At 42.4% G+C, this 25,141-nt stretch overlaps 1 protein-coding gene across 1 annotated transcript in view; it reads right to left on the bottom strand.

Moving 5' to 3' along the window:
- smarcad1a (SWI/SNF-related, matrix-associated actin-dependent regulator of chromatin, subfamily a, containing DEAD/H box 1 a) overlaps positions 1 to 24,036 on the bottom strand; it is a 36,760-nt gene extending 12,724 nt beyond the window's left edge. Inside the window, exons 1-8 of the mRNA XM_036526758.1 lie at positions 23,584 to 24,036; positions 22,852 to 22,990; positions 20,855 to 21,005; positions 20,660 to 20,726; positions 19,145 to 19,242; positions 18,959 to 19,057; positions 18,502 to 18,580; positions 13,648 to 14,174 (exon numbers count right to left, since the gene is read on the bottom strand). Coding sequence (XP_036382651.1) covers positions 13,648 to 14,174; positions 18,502 to 18,580; positions 18,959 to 19,057; positions 19,145 to 19,242; positions 20,660 to 20,726; positions 20,855 to 21,005; positions 22,852 to 22,990; positions 23,584 to 23,725 — 1,302 coding nt within the window. The 5' untranslated portion in view covers positions 23,726 to 24,036. The remainder of the gene's footprint in view (positions 1 to 13,647; positions 14,175 to 18,501; positions 18,581 to 18,958; positions 19,058 to 19,144; positions 19,243 to 20,659; positions 20,727 to 20,854; positions 21,006 to 22,851; positions 22,991 to 23,583) is intronic.
- Positions 24,037 to 25,141: the final 1,105 nt, after the last annotated feature.

The following is a 25,141-nucleotide window of genomic DNA, read 5'->3' as shown; positions in this document are numbered from 1 at the left end:
GGGTACTTATGTCATAACTATGGGAAACCTACATGAAGCCACATACTAAATACAGCAAAACACTTCATCTAATCTGCGATCTTACTACTTTCATGTTGAGGAAGTAAACATCGAACACTTCACAATTCAATTCTCCCCCCAAAAACTGCAGCAACCAAAGCTCCTGTAGGCTAGGACCGCGTTTGCATTGACTAACACACAGAGTTAATTTGCTGCCTTCTGTGAGTGTTATGTTTGGGTATGTGCCAGTCAAATGAGGTTTCAGCAACGTAGTTTAATTAAAAAAAGAGCTCATCTGAGAAATGCTGCTTACTGGTACAGCGTCGCTGAGCAGAGAATTTTGTTTGGCCAAAACCAAAACAGTGCAGCTAATCTATTAAGCAATACCGACTTGGTGAAACTGATGTCACAACTAATGGGAGTTCAAATACTATAGACTCTCTGGCTGCATACTTATTTAACAATGACTAAACAGGTCAGATTAAAGAAAGCAGAATGGACAAATGTTTACAAGTGTTACAAAATCTTTGCTTTAAATGCCTTAAATAAAGCAAAATGGTATGAAATGAACTTGGGGCAAATATGAATTGAAACCTTTTAAAGTAAAGTGTTTACAGGTTGGTTACCATGTTCCTCATTAAAAAGCAGTTAACATCCCTGTTTAGGACCTGTGCAAACAGCAGTTCAGCCATTAAGTATGTAAAAAAATAAGTAAATAAAAAAAATTGCACTACTCTGATACTTGCTCAAATATGTAACTGCATTATGATCACAGTGTACAGTGTTTGAAATTTTTACATTTCTCATTCTCATTTTACATCCATGTCTGAACTATTCTCGCTGACCAAGTAGAAGCAGTTCTACACGGAATACACACTCTTACTCGAACGGCCAGAATGTAACAAATTAAATAAAACATGAAAACTGGTCCAGGTGAATTTGTTGACAATAACTAGAGCTCTAAAATTTGGGTACCAGATTTAAATTTTCTAAATCTTGAGCCGTGGAAATATAATTCCACCTGACTTTTTTTACTTGATTTTGGCTTACAGAACCCAACTGTACTTTAAATGATCACATAAAATGTAACTGTTCTTGACCTTCTCACTTACTATCAAACCAGAGCCATGTAGAGAGAGAGTCACGTCAACGGAAGTTCAAAATGCTTGATCGTCACGTGATTCGCGTAGACTTCAGATAATTCCAGGAAGTTCTTGGCGGGCAATTTGAATGCGTAAATACAGAGGGACAGAACTGCGATTTTTGGTAATTAGTAGTCAATAAATGCATTGATTTACTATATTTATATAGCACACCGACATGCGTATGTAGTTACATCAATGTTTTTTTAAAAAAAGTAAAATTCGGTACTATTTGAGGATTAGTGTGAACAGCTAACGTTACCTGCCTTGTTGACATATTTTAGGCTATCGTTACCTCGGTTAAAGAGCATGTTGCTGTTTATTGCTTTGAATTCTTTTTATTATTAATATGTTCTTAAACTTGTATGGAAGTCAAGAGCAATCATATTCTAATATGATATATTTAGAGGGAGGGGAAGGGATGTTTCAAAATTCAGATTAATTTTCTAACACTTCTTTAATTCATGGTGGTTTCAGTAATCCCATAGTAACTGAGGGCCTAAGTAATCTTAATGACTAATGTAATCTTTATGACTTCGAGATAGGACAGAAGGAGACTGACAGGTGACTATCGATGATTGTCATGAATTCATTAAATAAATCTCTAATAAACTCAGAAACATGAACAGCATGTCAAGCAGTTTGTCTGTGCCCTTTCCTCCGTGTTGTCCTTGCATATAGTCTCCGCCATGGTTTGCTGTGCTGCATGGGGATGCTCCAATTGCTCGGAGAAAGGAGCACGAATGTACAGTTTCCCCACTGACACGGAGAGGAGAAAAAATGGCTGACTCAAGTCAGCAGGAGCAATCTTACCATCAGTAAACATTACAACAACAAAAAAATATGTGAGGTAATCATATTAATAGGCTATTCATGGTTAATGTTATGTGTTGCTAACCTTATCCAGTATCCTAGCCTAATCTGTTATCTAATGTTCCCTAAATAATTCCCTACTAATTTATACTACTAAAATAGTTCCCTACTAATTTAGTGGGGGATAAATAATCCGTTAACATGCTTTAATGCACATGTTAATTTGATTCAGATGTGCTGACAATACACAATCTGTTTCTTTAAACGTCTTACCCTTTAAAAGTGCATCACAAACGATTTATTCTGCTGCAACTCTACTGCGCTGCTAATATTTGCTGGTAACCTCCGGGAACTACTGAGAGGCTCCACAATCCGCCATTGCTGTAAAAAAAAAAAAAATGGTCCATTGGAGTGAATGGAGTTGACACGACTCTCTCTCCACATGGCTCTGTATCAAACAACTTACATTTACTACACAGATGCTCTTAAAGTAACATTACTTGTACTGTACCAGAGCCATGTAGAGAGAGAGTCGCGTCAACTCTGTTCGCTGGCAGGAGGAGGAGCAGTGATGGGTGTTGGAGCACTTGTAGGAGCAATGGTTACTCCAAATGTTTCCATTGCAAACGACTAATGGGTTCGATAGCACCTTTGGAGCTGTTTGGGGGTTGTCGGATGTTGAAGCTACTGTTGTTCCTTTTCACCTTTTTGGATTGGCTCTTGCTTCCAAGATGGCCGTCTTTTAAGTGTTGTTTTTTTCTGTCATTTCGCATTTTTGTTGCCTCAATTCTCAACCTCAGCCGTATGAATCTTTTAATGATTTTTTTCTTGTACTCCACAGCATGACGGAAGCCTGCTGGAGAGTGCCTGAGCTTCTTTCTCCAAGACACTCACTGCATTGGGGAGCTCCATGAGGGAGGAACCAGTCTTGGTCCTAAATAGCTCCTCAATTTGGTGAATGAAATCATAGGCTTCTTGGGAGGAACGACAAAGAGCACCTGCCTTGAACTCTTTTAAGTTCACCAAGATGCTGTTTTCTCCAGCAGGACTGTCATCATTGTGCTCTGTTGCAATTTTGCATTTTTCCACAGATGCTGGCAAACCTGATGACTTTGTGGACGGTGTAGCCTGCAAGATGGAAGAGAATACATTTCTCAGTTTTTGTGAGGTCAGGTGCTGCTCTGTTCACCGCCATCAGCTGATCCACTCTGACTGACGGAGTGATATTTTGCTCCTCTGTGTCCAGGAAGTCTGCCAAAAAGCTACTGTCATCTTCCTGGTAGCTCCCAGACCTGATGGTGGTGAGGAACTGCCCCACAGATATGATTCTCAGTGCATAATGGAATTCCACTGGAGTTGGGACAGGATTTTTCGACCTCACACAGCTGAATGTGTTTTCATGGCAGCCTTGTGTGAACCCTGACGTTAACACAAACCTCTGTTCTCGTGTCAGCATCTCCTCCTGTATGGCCAAAATTGATGTTGTCGCCATTATCACCCCTGTTTGAACAGGCTTCCAACCTCCCTTCTGACCAATCTTCATCCCACAGAACAGATGGATGATGTCCTGGAGGAAGGTGATAGCCTTTTGGTACTCCTCCATCTTGAGCCTGCTCAGTGCTATAATTGGATGGCGAGATGACATGAGATCAAACCAATGATCAGCTTGCTCCAGGAACCACGCTGTAGTCATGTAGGTCAGAGGGTGATTTCTTGCTGCACCATGTATTTCAGCCCAGCACTTGTTGCCTTACTGAATACATTTAGAGCAGGACCAACCTTATCAAAATGACTTGGCTCGATGGCCGCAGCTGATAGATGGGGAGCTATTTTTAACGCCATCCCTTCTTGAAAGGTCAATAAGTCCTTAATAGGGACCACTGAAACCTTGTTAGAGAGGAGGTTCTCTTTGTTTACAATATCCTCAGGAATTATGAACACCTGTCCACAGACAAGGGCACTTTTTAGATTTTTTACCAGATGTGGGACATCAGGCATGAAATAGAGCTGCCTATCTGGTGTTGCTGGATGTGGCACTGATGTTTTAGTGTGGTCGACCCCAAAGGATTTTCACACGGCTTGGTTAGGGCTACCCACGTCGGTGGTGAGCCCTAACCAAGCCTAACATCAAGCACATGTAACCCTATGGATGCTGCCCTCTGTATTATTTCAGTAATTATTAGCCTGTACTCTGCTCCATTGGTAGGATTGCCACTGTAATGATATGCCACTACTTGCTTCCACCATCTTGTGTTTCCGGCCAAATTAAACACAAGGATGTGTTGCTATTCCTGTGTGACCTCACCATAGTCAAATCACCATACAGTTTGCCTGTAAGCATGTGCAGTCAATGTGTTTTGACTGCCATTTCGTCCAAGGTCAACACACACTCCCTTTCAAGCTCTGTCAATCCATCTACCTTCAGTTTTAGGAAATCAAAGACCTCTGTCAACACACCAGGCTCAAATTTTGCATCCTTCTTTGCAGGGTTCTTATTCCTGGCAGGGGAATCTGCAATTCCTGCAGGGTCTTGTAACCTGTTGGACCGGCAGCAAAGCAAATTTTTAACGCCTTCTTAATTGTGTCATTGCTCCATTTCATCCCTTTTGTGGTTAGTCTGCCTAATGCCTTAATTTGGTCTTTTAAAAAGGTTTTCTTGAATTCTTTATCCCTAGTTTTCAATGTCTTCTTGAGAGCGACATTTTCCTTCCTTCTCGTTCTTAGTGCTGCCTTTCTTTTTTGGTGATTTTTTCTTGTCTCTAATTTTTTCAATAGATCCGATTAACTGGCTGCTGGCTCACTGGTATGCTGACTGGTTGCTGGCTGACTGGGTGGAGTCAGCTCTCTCTGTCTCTCCTCACTAGCCATGTCCTCTCTTTCTTCATTCTCACTTTCCCTTCTCTCAGTCTCCTCATCCCTTCTTTCCTCAATCTTTGAAACTGATGCAACTAGAAGACATGGCACTGTTGATTTTTAAATATTCAAAATAAGAAATATTAATATAATTATTAAGAGTTCATACTTATTATACCTGTGTCACTTTTAACACTATAGCTGTGATCAGCAGCTATGGCCTCTATATTTACAGATCCAGGGGTGCATCGTGGTGCAGGGCCCTCCTCTTTTTGAGCACAGAGCGATGCACGAAGATGGCGGGAATAGCATCTGCTCTCAGCCTAGTCTTGCCCTTTTTGGTCTTGACTTCAGTCTGCTTCAAAATGTGCCTGCAGAGTGCCTTGAGTTTACTTCCCACATACAACAGCTCAGTTTTGTCTGTCCACATACATATCCCATAGTGGTTGAATGCACAGCATTAGGGAACACTTTATACTTAGTAGACATGTATACACTCATTACATATCTAAAAGACAACTAAGAACATGATACAACTTTATACAAATTCATATCACATCAGTAACTGATGCCACTTGTCATACTTTGTATGCCAGCAAAAGCTGTTGATGATCACAACTAATGAAGTTCCATAGCTTAAGTTGGGGAACAAAGACCACACCTCATCTCCCAAGGCAATTCCCCATCCAAGCCTATATAGGTGTGTCTAACCCCTTTTCCTGTCTTTTTCTCCCTCTTTCACTCTCTCTCTCTCAGCACAAGAACCACGGGGGGATTCAATGGAGCCTGAAGACTCCCTGCAATGAGACAGCACCCTCATCCTGCACCCTCTCAGCTCCCTGGGTTTTGCAAGCCTTTCCCTGTTCCTTATTTTTAACAAACAAAACATTAAGCTTCCCAATGGTGTGGTCTTTGTTTGTGAAAAAGTGCAAATGCAGTGGTTGAATACGACTACCTCACATATTGTTTTGTTGTTATAATGTTTACTGATGGTAAGATTGCTCCTGCTGACTTGAGCCAACCATTTTTCTCCTCTCCGTGTCAGTGGGGAAACCGTACATTCGTGCTCCTTTCTCCGAGCAATTGGAGCATCCCCATGCAGCACAGCAAACCATGGTGGAAACTATATGCAAGGAGAAGGAAAGGGCACAGACAAACTGCTTGACATGCTATTCATGTTTCTGAGTTTATTAGAGATTTATTTAATGAATTCATGACAATCATTGATAGTCACCTGTCGGTCTCCTTCTGTCCTATCTAAAAGTCATAAAGATTACATTAGTCATTAAGATTACTTAGACCCTTAGTAACCATGGGATTACTGAAACCACCATGAATTAAAGGAATGCTAGAAAATTAATCTGATCTGAATTTTAAAACATTCCTTCCCTTCCCCTCCCTCTAAATATATCAATAAACGTTAGGATATGATTGCTCTTGACTACCATACAAGTTTAAGAACATAATAATAATAAAAAGAATTCAAAGCAATAAACAACAGCAACATGCTCTTTAACCGAGGTAACGATAGCCTAAAATATGTCAACAAGGCAGGAAACAATAGCTGTTCACACTACTCAAATAGTACCGAATTTTACTTTAAAAAAAAAAACAAAAAAAAAAAACAACATATTGATGTAACTACATACACATGTTGGTGTGCTATATAAATATTGTAAATCAATGCATTTATTGACTACTAATTACCAAAAATCACAGTTCTGTCTCCCTGTATTTACGCATTCAAATTGCCCGCCAAGAACTTCCTGGAATTATCTGAAGTCTACGCGAATCACGTGACGATCAAGCATTTTGAACTTCCGTTGACGCGACTCTCTCTCTCTACATGGCTCTGTACTGTACTACTTGTTAAAAGGGACTCTAACCACAGTGTGTAGAATCTAACTGTATCTGACCTGGTCATAAGGTATCAAACTGCACTTGACCTGGTCATACGGTATCAAACTGTGTTTGACCTGTTCATATGGAATCTTGGACCCCTCCACAGGCCCAGGCAGCTCTTATCAGGTGAAAGAGCGGCAATGTCAACACACTGAATCCCAGACAGAAAAACACCCACGTGTGCAAGTGATGGCAGGCAGGTGAGGTGGAGGAGAAAGGGCAGTAATCAATCCTGCCAATGGGCACAAAGATGGGCTCACGGGCGAGACGAGGAGGAATGTCTCCCTCTGAAAGAAAAGCACGCGCTGTACAAACAGAGAAGCCTGACCGAAGACAACAAGCTCAGCGGCAACAGATGTCAGACGTAGAATCCCTCCCCAAGAACACCTTCTTTACTTTGCCCATTTGCCAATTTCTCTCACATCTTTCCTCTTTTCTGTAACTTCTTCATACATGCACAAGACCAGAAAGATACAAATCTCAGATTTGCATCCTTTTTTCCCCTTTATAAGGGGGTTGTGATTGAGGCTGACAGCTATGATCAGATACAGTCCTAATTTTCGAGGTGCCAAGCTCAGAAAAGAGAAAATATCATCTGCCATGCATAGCGAAAGAAAACTTTTTTATATCCCCTACATTGTGTCACTGTAAAAACATGGCTAAAGATAGGCCATTTATGATAGTCTTCAATATTAAACTGGAAAACTCGAAACTGGAAAATGCATGGTACACTTGCTTTGAATGTAACACAGAAATGGCTTGACAATATCATTACAGTTTTAAATGAAAACACAGAAAAAACAGGGAATACTGGTACTTAAACCTAACCAAGAGGAAAAAAAAAAACAACTTTTCCGTTAGCTGGATCCATTACCAAAACATGTATCAGCCTACATAGGGCTGGGAGGTATGGCCTAAAATTTATATCACGGTATAATTTGAAGCACGAACGGTAACGGTATATATCACGGTATATTCATTTTTCTTAAAATTTCAACATAAATGCTTCTGAAGGGGTAAAGCACTGGTATGGCAACGGCATGGCAGCTTTTACTGTACTCTTAACTGTATTACTAGGACATATTTCACATAGTACAGAGGTATTTTAAGAACATTTAGTGTGCCAAATGGCAATAATAAACAGAAAAAAATACAAAACCTACAATACGAATACGAAAGTGTTAAACTACAGTTAAAAATAAATTGCTTTGGAATACATTTAAATTTAATGCATTTTTGTATATTTTTGGCTCTTTTAATAAGAAGTGCTGTGTGGTTTACTACAGTCTCATGTAACCTTACACATAATACCAACAACAATAATAATAATGATAATAATAATATTAAAAGATAATAGTATAATATAAAAAGAGCTCTGGTATCGGTATCGGCAGATAGGCTATCCAAATTCCAGTATCGGAATCGAATCCGAACTGATAAAAAGTGGATCGGGGCACCTCTAGTTTATACCGCCCACCCCAAAGCCTACAAGCATTATCACAGCTATAAAAGAACCCCCGGTTTTCTATGATCAGAGGATCAAGAATCACTAAAATTATCTGTGGAAATGGAAAAGGCCAACGGAGATGAAAAACTCCCCAAATATAAATAAACATTCAAACATAGAATTTGCCACCTTTTTGTGTAATAACCTTGGATAGATTTAAACTAGCCTTATCCACTGATTTTGCCTATTAAAAACTTCACAGAACACCTTTGTGCTTTTCTTCCTTTATGCAGCCCTATTTTGGAATTGCCAATTGTATACCATAGATGGCTCGTCTCACCGCAACAACCTCCACACTTGTGCAGGAGCGCCAAGGCGAGACGAATATAATCTTCCAATACACCCACATGCTGCCAATGGCTATTTCTCGCGCACAGCACACTATAGAGGATAGGCACTACTCTGCTGGCATTTTCCGAGCAACTTTCAGGCACAACACTTGCCATAACAATATAAACCAACCAGATTGTTATGTAAGCAAATTTTATGCTCCATACATCTACCCTGTACACATCACACAAACTGGACCCCGTTCCAAAAGAAAAATGCTCAGGAGGCACTAATTAGCTGCCCATGAAAAGTAATGATATAAATACACACGTATTTCATTATTGTGGAATTCATTATCTAGCTAACTTTAGAATAGTAAATTTAAAAAACCTTATCTTAGCTCCTTTCTGGTATACTGATGGTTTATCATCATCCCTCTCTATCTATCTATATATATATTTAGGGCTGTAACGGTACGCAAAAGTCACGGTTCGGTACGTATCTCGGTTTTGAGTCACGGTTCAGTACGTTTTCGGTACGGTGAAAAAAGACATGCAAAACATGAAATTATGAACTTAACTTACGAACTTAACATGAACTTAACTTGTAAACATATAAACTTGTACAAACGTGTAAACAGTGGCAAACTGGCCATACTTTCCTGAACACATAAGGAACGCGCATAAAGTCAAACACCTATGGTGTTTGTTATTGCTTTTGCCCGATCTAAATTAGCAGAGAGAGGTTGCTTAGTTAAATGCCACCGGGGGCAGTGTTTGCACTCCACTGTTTTTTCCTTGTACCGGTGATATTCACATTTCGATGATTCTGTCTCAAACGAGTAATCATGTTCGACGTACTGCCAGCAACATACACAATTTCAGTTGAATAATGATATGAACTACCGATTATGCTATGGTAGGACATTACGCTACTGAACATGTGCTAATTCAGTTGCTGTGTTCACACGCAGCGTCTTTTTTGATGAAAAACGCTGGCCAGAGAATTTTTTCAAGCAAAAAAAAAAAAAAAAAAACGCTGGCAGCGTTTGTTCTAAAAAGCAGTTCAGGGCGTCTTTTGTTGCCATAACAACAGCAGCATGTACATTGTTACCGATGGTCTAGCTAGCTATACATTGTTGCAGAGCTAACGTTAGCTAACAGGCTAGCTTTGCTAACGACAACTTCAAGCATTAAACACAAACACTTTCCAGAAACTCCTAAGATCTGTCCAATTTGACTCCAAGCGGCCTCTTTGTGATAAATGTTATGATACAGTTTAACTGTCATGTTGTACAGTTCACTGTGCTCAGAAACTAGCACAATTAACTTTTCCACCACTGCCTTCTCCATTTTTCGTGGTTGCTATGGGAAACGACAGGTGTCACTACTCCGCTTGTGATTGGTCATCTGTCAAAAAAAGCGCTTGACGTAGGGAGTTTTTTTCTGAGAAGTTGAACTTTTTTCAACTGGGAAAAAACCCCGCCCTGAACTGCAGAAAAAAGCGTCGGCGACGGTGTTAAAAAAACGCTCAGGACATTTTTGAAAACACGGTCTACTCCATAGGATTATGTAAAACAGACGCTGACAGCTTCAAAAAAGATGCTACGTGTGAGCACAGCCTTACAGCTCCGTTATGAAATGGGAAAGGAAACTGAGTTTTTATTTTTTTAAGTTCCGCACACAGAAATGTAGAAGAGAGAGCACGCTGTATCTTAAGTATCACTTTATTCGCTAACGTTTCGGTCGACTGACCATCAGAGCATAAAAAGCTATGCACGTAAAGTGCGTGGTTAAAGCTAGACTCGGATCACAACGCGCACCGAACTGAGCGTCCTGTACCGAACGGTACGGTACAAATACGTGTACTGTTACACCCCTATTAAATAGAATAATAATTTCGTGATTTACAAGTGTTATAGTGTTAATTGTGAAATGAAAAATGAGCTTTGTTACATTAGTAACGTAATGAGAGCTGCAGCGGGTTGGGGTTGGTTGGGAGGTCGCGGTTCCGGACACGAGACCGTGGATGTTTGTATTGTGGTTTCGGTTTCGGTTTCAGAACCGTTACACCTCTAAAAAATTTATATATATATATATATATATATATATATATATATATATATAAAAAATATATATATATATATATATTCCACCCCATGGAATGTTGTGAGATGACCCTACCATGTACACATTAAATCAATAGCCTTTATAAATGATTTATAAATGGATATAAAAATGTTAATAGGTATGAGAAAGAGGTTAAATATTGAAAAAACTCTGCACATTATGGAACTGCTCATTAACATTTTGAATTCTGAATTTTAAAAACAAATTAAAATTTTAAACAAAAGATACTGTCTTGGGGATATACAGTAAGCACTGGCCGTATTTTTCCAAGCATGACAAGAGATTAGTAATCTCACCAACTGTGGGCAGCAGTGCTGTGTAGGTATCATCAGAACTTTTTGGTCTTTTAGCCAAGTGTCCTCTGTGTCATCATTCACGTTCCTCTGAGGAACCAGCCATGACACGAAATGTCAAGATGACCTTTTTAGATGTTAAAAAAAGGTCTGAATTAGCTTAAAGCAACCTAATGTGGTTGAATGAAACAACTTCATTCAACCACACTAGATCAATTTGGTCAGACATATCAGTCCTTTTTAAATCAGCCATAGCGTTGGTGTGCAGCCGGCCAGTTTAAATAAAACCATTTAACTAATGGGGGTCAATTTCAATTTGTTTGAGAAATTTCCATCATTTCTGACTGTTATTACACAGACATTTAAATGCCCCATGACTTCTTGACTGTTTTTGAGGCACACACACAAATTACATTTCTATCCTCTGTTTCAACAGGTTTGAACTTGCCACAAGTTTTCAGTGACTGTTGAAATTTGCTATGTGCATGCTGAAGCTGTGTACCAGCTGAACACCTTGGATGGCATATCGTGGCAGATGTTTTCATGCAACTTTAACTGCTCCTGCAGGCACCTATGAGCTGTGAGTGAATTTCTACCAGAAGTGAACTTACTGTTGACTCTTGTACAGTGTTGACTTTCACAAGCCATGGGGGACTGCTAACAGCTAATGAAAACAAGCATTCGGTAATGTAACATGTCAACTAGAAACAGCTGTTTTGTACAAGCTGTTTCCTGTAGAAGTAACAGGAAAACGCAGCGAGAGACCCTTGTCAGAAGAAAGATACGCTCCAAAAGACACAAGCCTCAAGCAGAAAATACAGGCTGGACAGAAGAGGAAGTGGCAAATTTATTTCTCTGTGGCAACAGCAGGAACGCTTGTTTGATCGAATCTGCAGATACGTACCACAGTAAATGGCAACACGACAGCAAAATAAGTGAAAGAAACAGCCAGGCAGCTTGGCTGAAATGGCTGGCGATTTTGTGTCAGTTTATAGCCTGCATTATAACCTTCTTCACTGATCTGTGGGAGATACTGAGTGGCTGAAAAAATCACCACAGACTCCCGAGGTGATAAATATGACTCCTGGATTGGACTGGTGCTCGCCCCCGACTGTACCGATTCCACAGTGGGTTCGCTCGTGATTTTCAACAACTGCCATGTGTGTCCTTTGGAGAATTGCCCTGGGCGCCCTTTAAACGATAATGCTTAGGGCATCTGGATAAAGTGGCCACACCAAAACAATCTGTGGCAAGACTATCCAATTTAGACACTCCTGCGCCAGTCCACTGACGTATCCTACAAACTGAGCCCTAAGCAATACAGCTTAAATGGGTTCCATTTCAATGGACACCATTTGACTCTGCTGCAAGCCGACATTACAGCACAAGGTAGATCCTGGTCTCATCTGAACGTCACGTAAACCTACTACAATTAAAATATATTATTGTACAATTTTAGAATCATACTGATTTTCACCGTTTTAAAAGTGAGCTCTGGGGTTGTGTACGGTTTAATTTACCCCTCTATGAAACATATACTCCCTGTGGAAACTTGTCCTTCCATTCTTTCCTTGGGTCATGTGAGTTCACGCTCGCACAGCGAGGCAGAGAGGGAGGAGAGGCAGACTCCGTCCTGTTTGAACTTGCAGCCGCAACCAGTGCACAGCACTCCAGCACACACTGCACTGCATCTACAACCATGACCCCCGCTGCACAGCACACTCCAGAACACCTATTTTCTAAGTGAAACATTTTCACAGATTCACACCGAAAACACCTTCTGAACGCAGTCAAGTTCTTCTCCATCACCGCACCATGTCATGTTGTCAGACAAAAGAGGCGCAGATGTGCATGCGTGGCTTGGTGTGCATTGTCTGCAGGGGACTATCTACCTGTGACTGTCACAAAGCAGAGAAGAACAGAGACAGAGACAGACAGACAGAGAGAGAGCGACGGCCCCCGTCTCCACTCCAGGGTTATGATTATGAACTCCCTTTCAGGTCGCTGTGCTTGCCAAGTGCACAGCTGATGCAGACGAGCACTTACCACTACAGAGAGTGAAGCGTTCCACAGCGGCTTGCGGGGGTCGGCTGTCTAACAGCCAACAGCTGTCTCACAGGCAACGCGGAGCCCCCAGCACGAGGAAGCGGTGCACTGGGAGGGAGTCCACTCCGCAAAATAGCACAAAAAAACAGGCAAAATCTATTGCAAGCTGGACATTGTTGCCCACTTCCTTCATCTTGCAGGCCCATCTTGTGGCTTTGCTGAGAGCTTCAAATATCAGCCCGGACTACTGTCTCTCCTTAAGCTGTATTGCTCAGCTCCAGCTCTCTCTGCTCCACACACTGTCTCCCCTATCTCAAATGCACACTCACAGACACACATAAGCTCTCCCTGCATCGAGCCTGAGTGAAAGTGGCAGCAGCCAATCAGATGGGCTTCTTCCAAGACCATCAGCCCACAGCTGGTCACATGATCCAATTTGGAATGCCATTGGTTCAGATGGTAATACATGAGAACCTAATAAGGCTAAGGCCACCCAGTTCTGAGAGTCTTACCTGAGCTGAACACACCTTTACCTAGTAACAGGGAGGCAGCAACTCAGGAAAAGACAAAGAGCATGAAGGAGGGAAATGGAATGAAAAAGAAGAGGCATAAAAGGAAGAACATGAATGACAGACACACCCAGGGAGCAAGGCTGGCAGGTTGAGGTGAGCTAGGTGAGCAGACTGTCCTACCAGATCCTGCCACGTGTTGTACGGCCGCAGCTCGGCGATCTTCTGGGCCTTCTTCACCGAGCACCCGCCGATGAGGGACAGCTCATCCACCGACGCCTCCTGGAAGAAGCCCAGGATACGGGCCCTCATCTCGGGGCTGACACCGTCCTCGCTGTCCGAGTCAGAGTCCGCGGACGAGCCCTCGAACTCGCTGCTGACCGCGTCCTCGTCCTCGGAGCTGCCGTCTGGCTGCGCGGACACTGCCGCCGCCGCGCGCGCCTGCTTCTTCCTCTCCGCCGCCTGAGCCTTCGCCGCGCTCACCCCGCCCTGCGGTTTCCGCGGCGCCGGGGAGGAGGGCCGGGGGCGGGCGGTCGAGAGCCAGCCCGAGATGCCCGAGGACCGGCCACTGTGAGCGCTGCCCTCCCCGCTGTCTCTTTTGTCCTTGCGGGCAGAGGGCTGTTTGGTCACTTTGGGGGGGCTGGCGTCTCTTGAGGATTTGGCCGCTTTGGGTCTCTTTCCCTTGTCCTCTGGGGAGGTAGAGTCCTCATCTGCAGCAAAAGAGGAACATTTACATAGTTAACCCACTAATACACATTGTGTCCGCCTTTAACCGTTCAGAATAATTGTAATTTTATGTTATTCCATTACCCAAAGCCAGTATAAACATACAAAATGACAAGAACAGACATTCTAACGTTTTTACACACACACGCACACGCACACGCACACGCACACGCACACGCACACGCACACGCACACGCACACGCACACGCACACACAGAGAAAGACCATTCTAGGTTCATTACACAGAAGCAATCAATAGAACAGAAAGAGATCCAGCGTTTCACACACTGTTGTCACTTGTTATTTGCTTGCCTTAAGTAAACCCCTTTTCCATTATGTTTTTCACAACTAATGGTAAATGACAATGGTGTGTGGGAGAATCTGTTAGCTGTGCTGTTACAGGGTAAAATGCGACTATTGACTTACTGCAGATTTGATTGATTGACTGCATATTTCTGCTATGCACTTTTGCAGATAATTGGGAACGCTAGTCAGCTGTAGCACTTCACATAAAAATCTGGACAGCTGATAAAATGGTGCTATTGCTATAAAACAAAACAACAACAAAAAAAAAAAATTCAATACATAGGCAAGGCTTTGCAGTCTTGAAAACCACAGCACTTCTTGCCAAAGTCAAATATTGCAATAAATTTTGCATAATGCACATTCTGATTACAAATTAGCAAAATACAAGAAATTAACCAACCAGGATTTTTTAAATGAGACTGCAATCTCCTATACTGAATTTGTTTCAGGTATATATTAAATTTGATAACTTTAAGCATGCTTTAAATGAAATTCTCTCCATGCGTTAGTACTGTGGACTGTAAGTTAATTAAACTCAGAGTTAACGTACAGGGTTCCAACATGTAGCTGGACTACATACTGGCCTATATTCAGCCCTGACATATATAGGATGCTGAAAATGGGGCTCCCAAGTGGCTCAGTCAGTTCTTGTTCACTAAACAGGGTCAGCCCCATGACCCAGGTTTGATTCATAACATACATTCCTGCATAACACCACTGTATTTATTTAATGAAATTACATGTCTCCACAAAAATAATGAGTTGGCCTATTAAAAAGCCTAGACTTTTCTGTATGAAAGTCTTCAAAATTCTGCTTTCTTGTACACATGAAATATTGCTAGCTAGATGCTTTAAACTTCTTCAGTATTTCTACTTATCAAGCTAAAGGCTAGCTAAAAGTATTTTTCCCACTTAGGCCTGAGTAAGTTGGACCATACAGCAACGTCTTTCTGTACTGTGGAGTCACGCCGCATTCTTCTTCTCTACGTTCATTCTTCCATGGGTGTGATTAACTAGTTTATACCAATTTTAAATGACTAAGCCTCAGATTATTACAAAGAACTGAACCATTTAACAGCAACTGAACTGAAGCAAAGTTATTTTTGTGTAAAAGAACTCTCTGCAGTCACATGCTATTGCAAGTAAAACATGTTCCTCCACACAGTATTGCTGCACAAGATAGCCATCCGTTCAGCAGAAAAGCTTGGAGTGGGAAACAGAAAACCCCACCTGTCTCAGAACACCATAGTGTATCACCCAATAAGATTTAAGATCCTCATCTTTTCAACAGTTTGTGAGAAAAATGGGATGATTAAATTTTACTGTCGACAAGTGTGCTTATGACTGACAGTCGATTATTTGACAGATTGGACACATCCCTACAAGACAATTTATCAATTTTATGTTGTTTTTTTGTAAACGACTGTTTACTGAGTTCTTTTAGTCCCCATGCTCAGACATACTTCCATACAGACAATTGCATTACTGCATTGATTGCTATCTCTCAAGCCCTGTAAAGCCCAATGTAACCGATCTATAGACCTTTCAAGTAGTGCTACATCTAAGAAACAATTCAAATATACTTCATTGAAAAAGGAAAGAGGTTCCATCCAGCCCCTCAATATCATTTTCAGCGCAGCAGTCAACCCTGCCAGAAAGAGTTTTTTTTGCCACCACAAACTGTCAAAACAATACAATCCTTCCCAAAAACAAGACGACAAGTTCCAATCTCCCCCTCCGTACACCCCAGGGCAGACAGGATCCGTATCAAGTTTCATCTGATGCCACCTTAGTGCAGTTATGTAGAAACGGTGAGTCACTTTATAATGACTAAGCTGGTGTGCCAAGTTCTTGTGACGATGAGAAAACATTCCCCAGTTTGCTGTTTCTTCACTAAATCCCAACTGTTAATCTCTCAGTGCAACCATAGCGTATCTGACACGTTTTTAATGATAATTTTTAATTTTATTATATGCAAAATGAGACAAAGCTTGTACTGTGTGGAATATTATCAAAACAGATTTGGAAGGAATAGGAAATAAAACATTAGGCTGCTTCCCACATTAAGTGCAGGGTTACCTCAGCACCAGAATTTCGCTGCAAAAACTCATTTAGACCTTTGGTTCACAAGACACTATCAGTAATTAAATGCAATGGGGAAGGAGTTTATGTTCTCTAGCTCTGTATCTGGATAACTTGCTTAATACTTGCAACTGCTTAAATTACATGCACAGGACAGAACATAACCTATCAGAGATCCACCAATAAGATTTTTTGGGGGGGCTGGCTGACGCTGACTCGGGTGTTAGATTTAACAGAATAGACAGACCGATGGCCCGACTGCATATTAAAACAGTCCTCCTTACTGGCATGCTTTACTTTGTTCTTCTTTCTCAACTTCGTGACAAGCAAACAAACCTCTTGTATACGTCTAACAAACACATTTAGCCAATGTTTTGATAGCTAGTTAGAAAGAACTGCCTCCTGCCATCATGCTACTGTGACAAACTGCTAATTTACATATATACTACAAGTGTAGTCAGTGCCCTCGCCTGTAGTCTGTTAAAAACACCAGACTACTCAGAAAATGGAAAATACTTGTCCTAGTTTTGTGACTTACAACGATGTACCCCAATGATGCAATATGAGGCGGTACTGCTGCTACTAGTGGATGAGTTATAGATCAGCTTATATTCAGCATTTCTTACATTATAAACCTTCACACACAAAACGTTTCCCCTCTGTCAGCAATAGATTGACCATGCTTATAGCATGAGCTGAATGTGGCTCAAAATCTCACCTGAACATTTATGATATTGTTTGTTATATTTTTGGACGGGGCTTTAACCGGAATATACGCTACAGTAGTTTCTTACAATGTACCATTCAGTTCCGTAATTGTGTATCAAAAAAAATTAACTGAGAAAGCTATTCAGCTCTATCAGGCAACATTCACCTACATTTTAAGTCGTTACACTGTATAAACGTTTGCTGGCCTCTCACCCAACAAATCATTTTATCACAGGCTCTAACAATCAGGAATCAACTGGCCCATTGTCAGCACCTGTGCTGCAAGAGCCACCACTTGATAAGAAAACATTGTGGCATCTGCAGCCCTATGCAAAGTGCACCCACATGCATTTCCTCCAAATTAAAATCCAAGTTTAGAAACCACAACTGAATAAAGAGTAAGATAGAAGTAAGATAAATTACTGGCAGAGTAAGCAGTTATCTATTAGCTGATTATATAAACAGCTAAACAAGCAGTCACTCACAAACTTGAGGTGCAACCTGGCACCAATGCCCCTGCTTATCCAACCAACATATGCTTGCTTGTTCAGTATTGTTTGTGAAAATAGAAGCGGTGAGACCGTTAAGAAACTGCCGTACAGCCACTCAGCACTACAAGGCTGTTACATGTTTCTTATTCACAAAACACTAAAAGCAGGATATCTACAAAACAAAGAGGTTTTACATGACAATTGTGGGATAAAACCAGGTTCTCACAACAATCAAGGGATTAGTTTCATGAGGACATAAATGTAAATGATTTCTTCAGAAATTTTCATGTCTCATTTCTAGACTAATAGTCTTGCGGTCTACTATTGGCACACTCACAATCCTGGCCAGGCAGCAACCTGCCGGCAGATATTCATTAAAATCTTCTGATCTGGAGATAAGGCCTTGCCAAGAAAAACACGGGGCATTTTTAAACGCGAGATTGAGAGATATCAGCCAATTATTCTTAGTCGTGGTACCGCCGCGTACCCTTTTCACAAAAGCTAAGTGGAGCAAAACAAAAGAACAGTTGTGCTGTATACCTCAAATTAAATGGTCTGTTTCACCTGAGAGCAAGGTTGGTTGACTGAGACCCACAAACACCCCAGCGCGCACGCGCGCACACCCACCCACCCACACACACACACACACTCTTCCTTCAAATGTGATCAGCCGATCTCTGACCGTTGAAATAAATTTAAAAAATAAAACAGCGCATGGTTGCACCTTGATCGGAGAAGACGCGCAGCACCTCCAGCGCATCGTCGAAGTCCCAGTCGTGCTCCTGCAGCACAGCCCGCAGCTCCTGAGGCACGAGGCACACACACACAGGCACCGGGTTACGCAACTGTGCAGCACAGACTCCCAGGGTTACAGTGCAGTTTCTCAGGGCCTCTGTGCTAACATTTTCATATGCGGTGTAATACTTCTGATACGCTACTTGCTTGGCATGCCAGGGCTGCATGCTACACAAAGTAGCTTACTCAGCGGGGATTGGGAGTTTGGTACTCATTTTACCCTTTAAAACTCATCAGTCCTGTCAGGATGCTTGGGAACGTATAAAATCTTTTTCCCCCACAATGTTTGCTTGATGGTGGTCCTCAGTTACAGTATTGGTATTTAGTAGGTACTGGTATTTATTGACAGTTTCCCCATGGGCTGTGTTAGTGGGGCAGAATCTCACCTCTTTGTCCAGGTTGGGGAATTTCCTCTGCAGTCTCCTCACCATGGCTTCCTGCTTTTCCCAGGTCGGCTCTGCCCCGTCCTCATCAGAGTCACTGGCCTGATTGGTCAGGGAAAAGGTGCAATTTAAGCACTGCCCATTCCATTTAAGTACCCTGCAGTCCAGACCAATGAAGCAACCTCTCACCACAGATGCCCTCCTCTTCTTACTGGGCTGAACCTCATCACTGTCTTGCGAGCTGCTGTTAGACCCATTCTGCTTCCGCTTTCGGGATGTGTCTGGACCTGTACAAGCATTAGGTTTGTTCAGTTGTACACATTATCTGTGCTGTTAAGCATTAGCTGCATTCCAAAGGGGATATTAACAACTGTGCCTCTGACAAAAACTTCATTAAGTTACAAAGGGAGCAAAGAATACTATAATTATAGCACTCTGTCACATATACTTTTGTGAAAATGCCTGCAAACAAACACACACACACACACACACACACACACACACACGGAGCGAGTTAATATCACTCCTCCAGCGTTTCAACCTCCTTAATGTCACATTATTTCAAAACAACCTGTACTGCACCATTAGTTTCAATATTAAATGAACTCTTATCACGAGACCCAATTGCCGTTAACCTCTGAGCAGCTATCGATAGCTTTTTTGCCTTTTTTGGTATAGTAAAAATAGCGGTTATAACTTGCAATACCATACTCACAATCAATGTGGGCAGCCAATAAAAAAAAAAAGCAGTAAACAATGTACGCACACCAGACAATGTTGACTTTTGATTTTGAGGCCTGTCAGCACATAAAGGGTGGGAGCAGCTGCCTGAACCAGCACCGGAAAGCGTGGGGCTGCTGCAGCTCTGCCTGCTGCATCACTGGCCGTGCCTCAGCAGCCTTGGAGACAAGTGTAGCGCGTGTGGAGAAACCCCGCGACGAGCATGTGCAGCTCACAGACACGCGTGTGGCCCCCTCCCCTCTCGCTCCAGTACAGTAGCTGCAGCCCTAGGCTTTGAACGCCGCCTCGGGTGGAGGCGTGGGATCCACACCTGCGGTTTAGGAGACGCTCAACGGAGCAAATGTGCGACGCTGTTTGAGCCTGAAGACACGGGAGTGCGGCGGGCGCGACCACCGGCGCTAACGCTAACGGCGTCGAATTCAAAGGGAGGATCGTTCTTGGCCAACAGGACTGACAACTAACCTCACTCCCGGATCGCGGGGAAGCAGGGCGAGTCTTGTTCTATCAGGGGAAACCCATGCACAAAACATGTGACCTGCTACACAACAGCTAAAATGGCCTTCCCTGGAAATGTACACTATATCTGAACTTGTGGCAAGACTAATGTATTCGGCTGAGACCCGAGGAGCGGATGGATTTATCTGGATTAATGAGCTGAGGCGGTGCGCAGGGGACAACAAAAGCTGTATATTGTTTTCAGGCTCCTAATATCTCCACTGAAACAGGGAATAATTCCTTAAGCCTGGGGGTGAGGGGGGGTGCTGCTGCACGGCCCACGGAGCACAGATCATGTGGCAGGGGTTTAGGGGTGTCATGGTTTGAGGGATTAGCACTGGCTGCCTCTCATCTTGTTTTCTCCAAATCACATCGGTGTGTAACCGGTAAAAGCTGCACTCTGACTGGGCGATGAGGACAGACTCAGATGGGCGTTACTGCAGACTCGGTGGGCAATCGGGCCTTTACCTTCATCCCCGAATACCACGAGACAGGAAGCCACGGCTCCATCCAAAGTGCTTGTGCTTTTGATCACCTGAAACAGAGAATGATAGGTGGTGGCTGACTCGAACCACAGTACCTGCACGTTCACGTTCTGCGATCTTCCTAGTGCCCCATTAACTAAGCTGGAGCCGCGGGTGTCCCACATGCAGGCGTTTTTACCTCCAGTAGTTCCTTTCTGTCTCTGCGTGGGAAAATCTCCTGCAGTTTGGACAGTTTCTCCTCTGTCGACTTGTCCTCTTTGTCTGGCCCGGACGACTGTTCACACTCATCCTCCACCTCACACCTCTTCTCCAGGACCTGTCCGGGCATCCTTAACAAAACACATCGAACAAACTGGAGCCAAACTTGCCATGTGTAATACATCACGCCACATAACCGACAGGCCAGAACTCTCGGCAAAACCGGCAAAGCATTCGCGTCCCATAACCTCATCCTCTTCTACCCAGGGCACGAAGCAAGCGTGTGGGTGAAGTGCATTACGCAACAGCGCACTTCAGTAAAACCACAAAAAACACAGCACAACCTGAGAGAGACATGTAGCGACAGATTGCTTTAATGTTTATTTGCATGGCTTGACAAGGATCATTCACCACCCTGTCTTTAAAACTCTACCCACAAGCAACGGTAAAGACCGAGGAGCAGTGTTGTTGTCAGGCTGGGCTCAGGACAGTGCAACTGAAAGTGTGAGGTCCCGAGTGGCTCAGGCAGCGAGGCGTTGGCTTTCAGTGCCACCTGAGCCCTATGGCTGGGGTTTGAAACCGGCCCTGCCGTTTTCCTCAGTGACTGCGATCCCACAGCGGGGGTGTGAATCGGCTTCGTTACTCATCCACCACCTGTGAGCTGCTCAAATGACATCAGCGGAACAGAACCTATCCTTCAGAGAGCGCCCACATTACCATGGCACACTGTGGGACTGGTAGTGTGAAAAACAGCTGCACTGGTGTGTAGACGTATTGCAGGACTGCATGTGCTTAATGCTCCACTTCTACAGCAGCATAAAACATCAGCATAAAAATATGGTTGCTGAGTCCAGAATAGGGTATATGAAGTGGAAAAAACACGCAAGAAAATGTGGGTTAGATGTGATACCATTTTCTTTTTCCCTAACAGGGGAACACTTTGGCTAACACAATTCAGCTGACTGATGTATTAAAATAATATTACATAACATGCACTTTCCCTAAAAACGTTATCTAAAAATAGAAGACTTAATTACATGAAGCCTAACTTGTTTTTTTTTTCCTTTTAACACTTGCCTATATTTACAGTTTATAAATAATTCACACTGCAGAGAATAAAAAGGGGGTAATACTTTCACCACAGCAAATGACAACAGAAAGAATACTGTAAACATCTTTCTACATGAAACCTTATTCAGAGACACAGGACTACAAAACAGCAAGTGTTCTGTACATTTTATGACAGTATGCATGACAAGCATGCAAACCTTCCATTGGCTCTCAAGGTTTCAGACTTCAGTAGGATTTAAAAATGTATATGCTTGGCATCGTATTCAGTATTATACAAGGTTCAGCACTGTGACCAACACCTGAAGAAGACTGAACTTGGGCAGGCTAGCAGATTAAGGTCTCTGTCTCACAGCTTTTTAGCAACCAGTTTGTGGTCTTAGTCGCTGTATTGAAAAATGTGTTTATTTTTTGGCCCCCTGAACAAATGATGTTATACACTCATTACGCTGTACACTTTATCAAACTTCACGCTGTCCCTACTTTTGCCGTCCTGTGATGCTCAAATGCTCCTGTTTTCAGAACTAGTTTAACAGCTCTTTAGTCTCTGTCTCAAAGCTAGCGGTGTTAGCTTATGGGCCACGGCAGATCAACGGGTAAAATAATATGTAGTGTGTCACAGCAGTACTTAAGGGAAGTGCAGCCTATGGCAACCTATCCCATAATCTCTGGCAGTGAACTTCATTTCCCATCAGCACCACTTCAAAACATTGGCACCATACATCAGATTCACCTCTACACATGTGCACTTTTGGGATGAGGGGAGCATGGACCACAACACATTAAAAAAAAAATGGACCTCACGCAATTATAAGGAACAAGAATGAGGAGGTGTTACTAGCTACAAGATGCAACAACGATACAATGCAATGTAAATGCACGAAAGGGTAACCTCAGGCTGATACTTACTTCCCCCTTCTCACCAGCCCTTCTCTTATGCAGCCCCCTGCCACAGCATCATCCTCAGATTCAGAGTCCGAGTCCTCAAACTGCACACCCCTCTCCTGCTTTTTCCCACATGGCCGCTTGTGCACTGGGATTTCTGGGACTGTGAACACCAAAAAGAGGCAGAAAAGTACGCTGGAGATTTCAGGGAGAAACCAAAGGGTTCATGCTCCTGACTGACCCCTGACCTCAGGATGACGTAGATAGAGGCTATACTGCAAAATGACACGAATGTCGCAGATTCCTGCTTATTGGTAAAAAGGTGCTCAGTGTTTTCTCAGTAACTCACATACTATTAAAAACAGCCACTCAGTGTCAAACCCGCTAGATTGCCATTAACTGACAAACTGACATATTGATTAGGACATACTGAAACATAGCTACTGTAGCTAAAAAGGGCCACTTCGTGTTAAACCAACTAAATTAGTTGGAAGATTAACATCAAATACACAAACAATAACAGCTACAGTTAATTTAACAAGCACGTAAACTAACTGACATGCATTTTCTCGGCTCTACGATTGTGGGGAGCTTCTTGGGGCTCACAAGTCAGTTACCTAGACATTCAACTAAATGAGAAGCAGTCAACTAGCTAAACAATTAGCTAGATTAGCGAGCAAGCTGACGCTCATTTAGCTGTGTCAACCGCCTTTAGATGGTCGTGCTCGCTACAAAGCTAACTACTAAGCAACCTACTTGGTTTATTTTCTTTTTCCGAGTCGGGACTTGCCGATCCGCTGCTGTGTTCGTCCTGTATCGACGTTGAGGTATTATTTTTTATCTTATTGTGCGTCTTTTCTCCCCCGTAACGGAAGCGGTCCAGATTGAATAAACTCATATTCTTTCCGAACACTAGCAAGCAGGCTAGCTGGCAATAGCACCCTACAGAAGACAGCGCTCTTTGTTCCCTGCTAAAAAAAAATAAATAACAAGCAAAAGGTAGCTAGCTGGCTAGCTTGGTGGATCGCTAACGGTGTCACGGTTTCTGCGAGAAGATGAATGACTTAATAATGACAATACTTTTTCTTGTGCGAATGTAATACTATGAGTAAGAGTAAGCAGAAAGAAATGACAATTATATTTGTTATTAGCAGTGAAATAACAGTCTAAACCCGAAATTGCTTCATGCTAGCTTTTGCTCCCCGTGAAAATGCCTTTTTTCCCGCGAACCGGCGGTGCCCTAGAGGCTCTACTAAACATGCTTGCTATTGGGCAGCGCTTCACTAGAAAAACGCTGCACCAATCGCAAAAGACAAGAGTAAAACCCCAAAACGGAGGATGATTGTTATTGGCTACAATTCCGGCTACCGGCAGGAAACCATGGATACAAAATGGCGACAGGATCAAGCGGAGGGGAATGAGTGTTTTGGATGCTGCCTGTAATTCAGACCTTGACGCAAATTGTTAAATTAAACAGCTATATGTACTCTACTTCAAGCAGAGTTAGTTGTCTGTTTAGTCACTAGGTGGCTAAATAGCTAGCTGGCTATATGCCTCAGATAAATGAAAGCAAGAACGGAGGAGGGGGTAGCAGAGATATAATTTGAGAAGGTAGTTGACGTAGTAATAAGTTATTTCACAGCTAGGTAGTGTAACGAAGTAAAATCGAATAAAAATGTAGACAAAAATAATTTTGGCTTAATACACAATGTAGCCTGATTTAATTTTGATGCTGGTAAAATAGTAAATTTGGGAAATTATTATTTATTCATTTACTTAGCAGACTTAAACACGCACGCACACAAAACATTTTGAACCACCCCTCCATTCACCTGTACAAAACGCTGTGATAATCTGAAGGTGTCACAAAGGTTTGGATGAATGCAATTTTACGCACTGCTATACACAAATTTGTATCCCACTTCACGATAATACCTTGTAAGAGAGGATTTCCATGTAAAACATATGCTTTGTTAGTTTGTTTATGCAAGGGCATCTGCTAAACAAATAAATAATGACATTAAAAACATCTGATATCTCAGCATTCCCCATATTTTATTTACTACCGCATTGGTCGACATATTTTAAGAAAAAGTGTAACAAATTGTCCTCATTGTCTTACAGGTATGGCAATGTTAAGGATAAAGTTATTTTGTAATTGTTTCTCAGTGTCCAGTTTGGTTCCAGGATGAATGTACTCTGGACTTTGGTGGGACAGGGCAGATTGAGGTGCATCTAATGTATCATTTTTCATTTTCTTTCCTTCTACATCGTGGGCCCAATGCCTCTGTTTGTGTTGAAAAATTATGCATTA

The sequence above is a fragment of the Megalops cyprinoides genome, chromosome 4 (assembly GCF_013368585.1).
Source record: "Megalops cyprinoides isolate fMegCyp1 chromosome 4, fMegCyp1.pri, whole genome shotgun sequence".
NCBI classification, from domain to species: Eukaryota; Metazoa; Chordata; class Actinopteri; order Elopiformes; family Megalopidae; genus Megalops; species Megalops cyprinoides.
The sequence above is the reverse complement of the archived record's forward strand: the minus strand, read 5'-3'. Positions and strand labels throughout refer to the sequence as shown.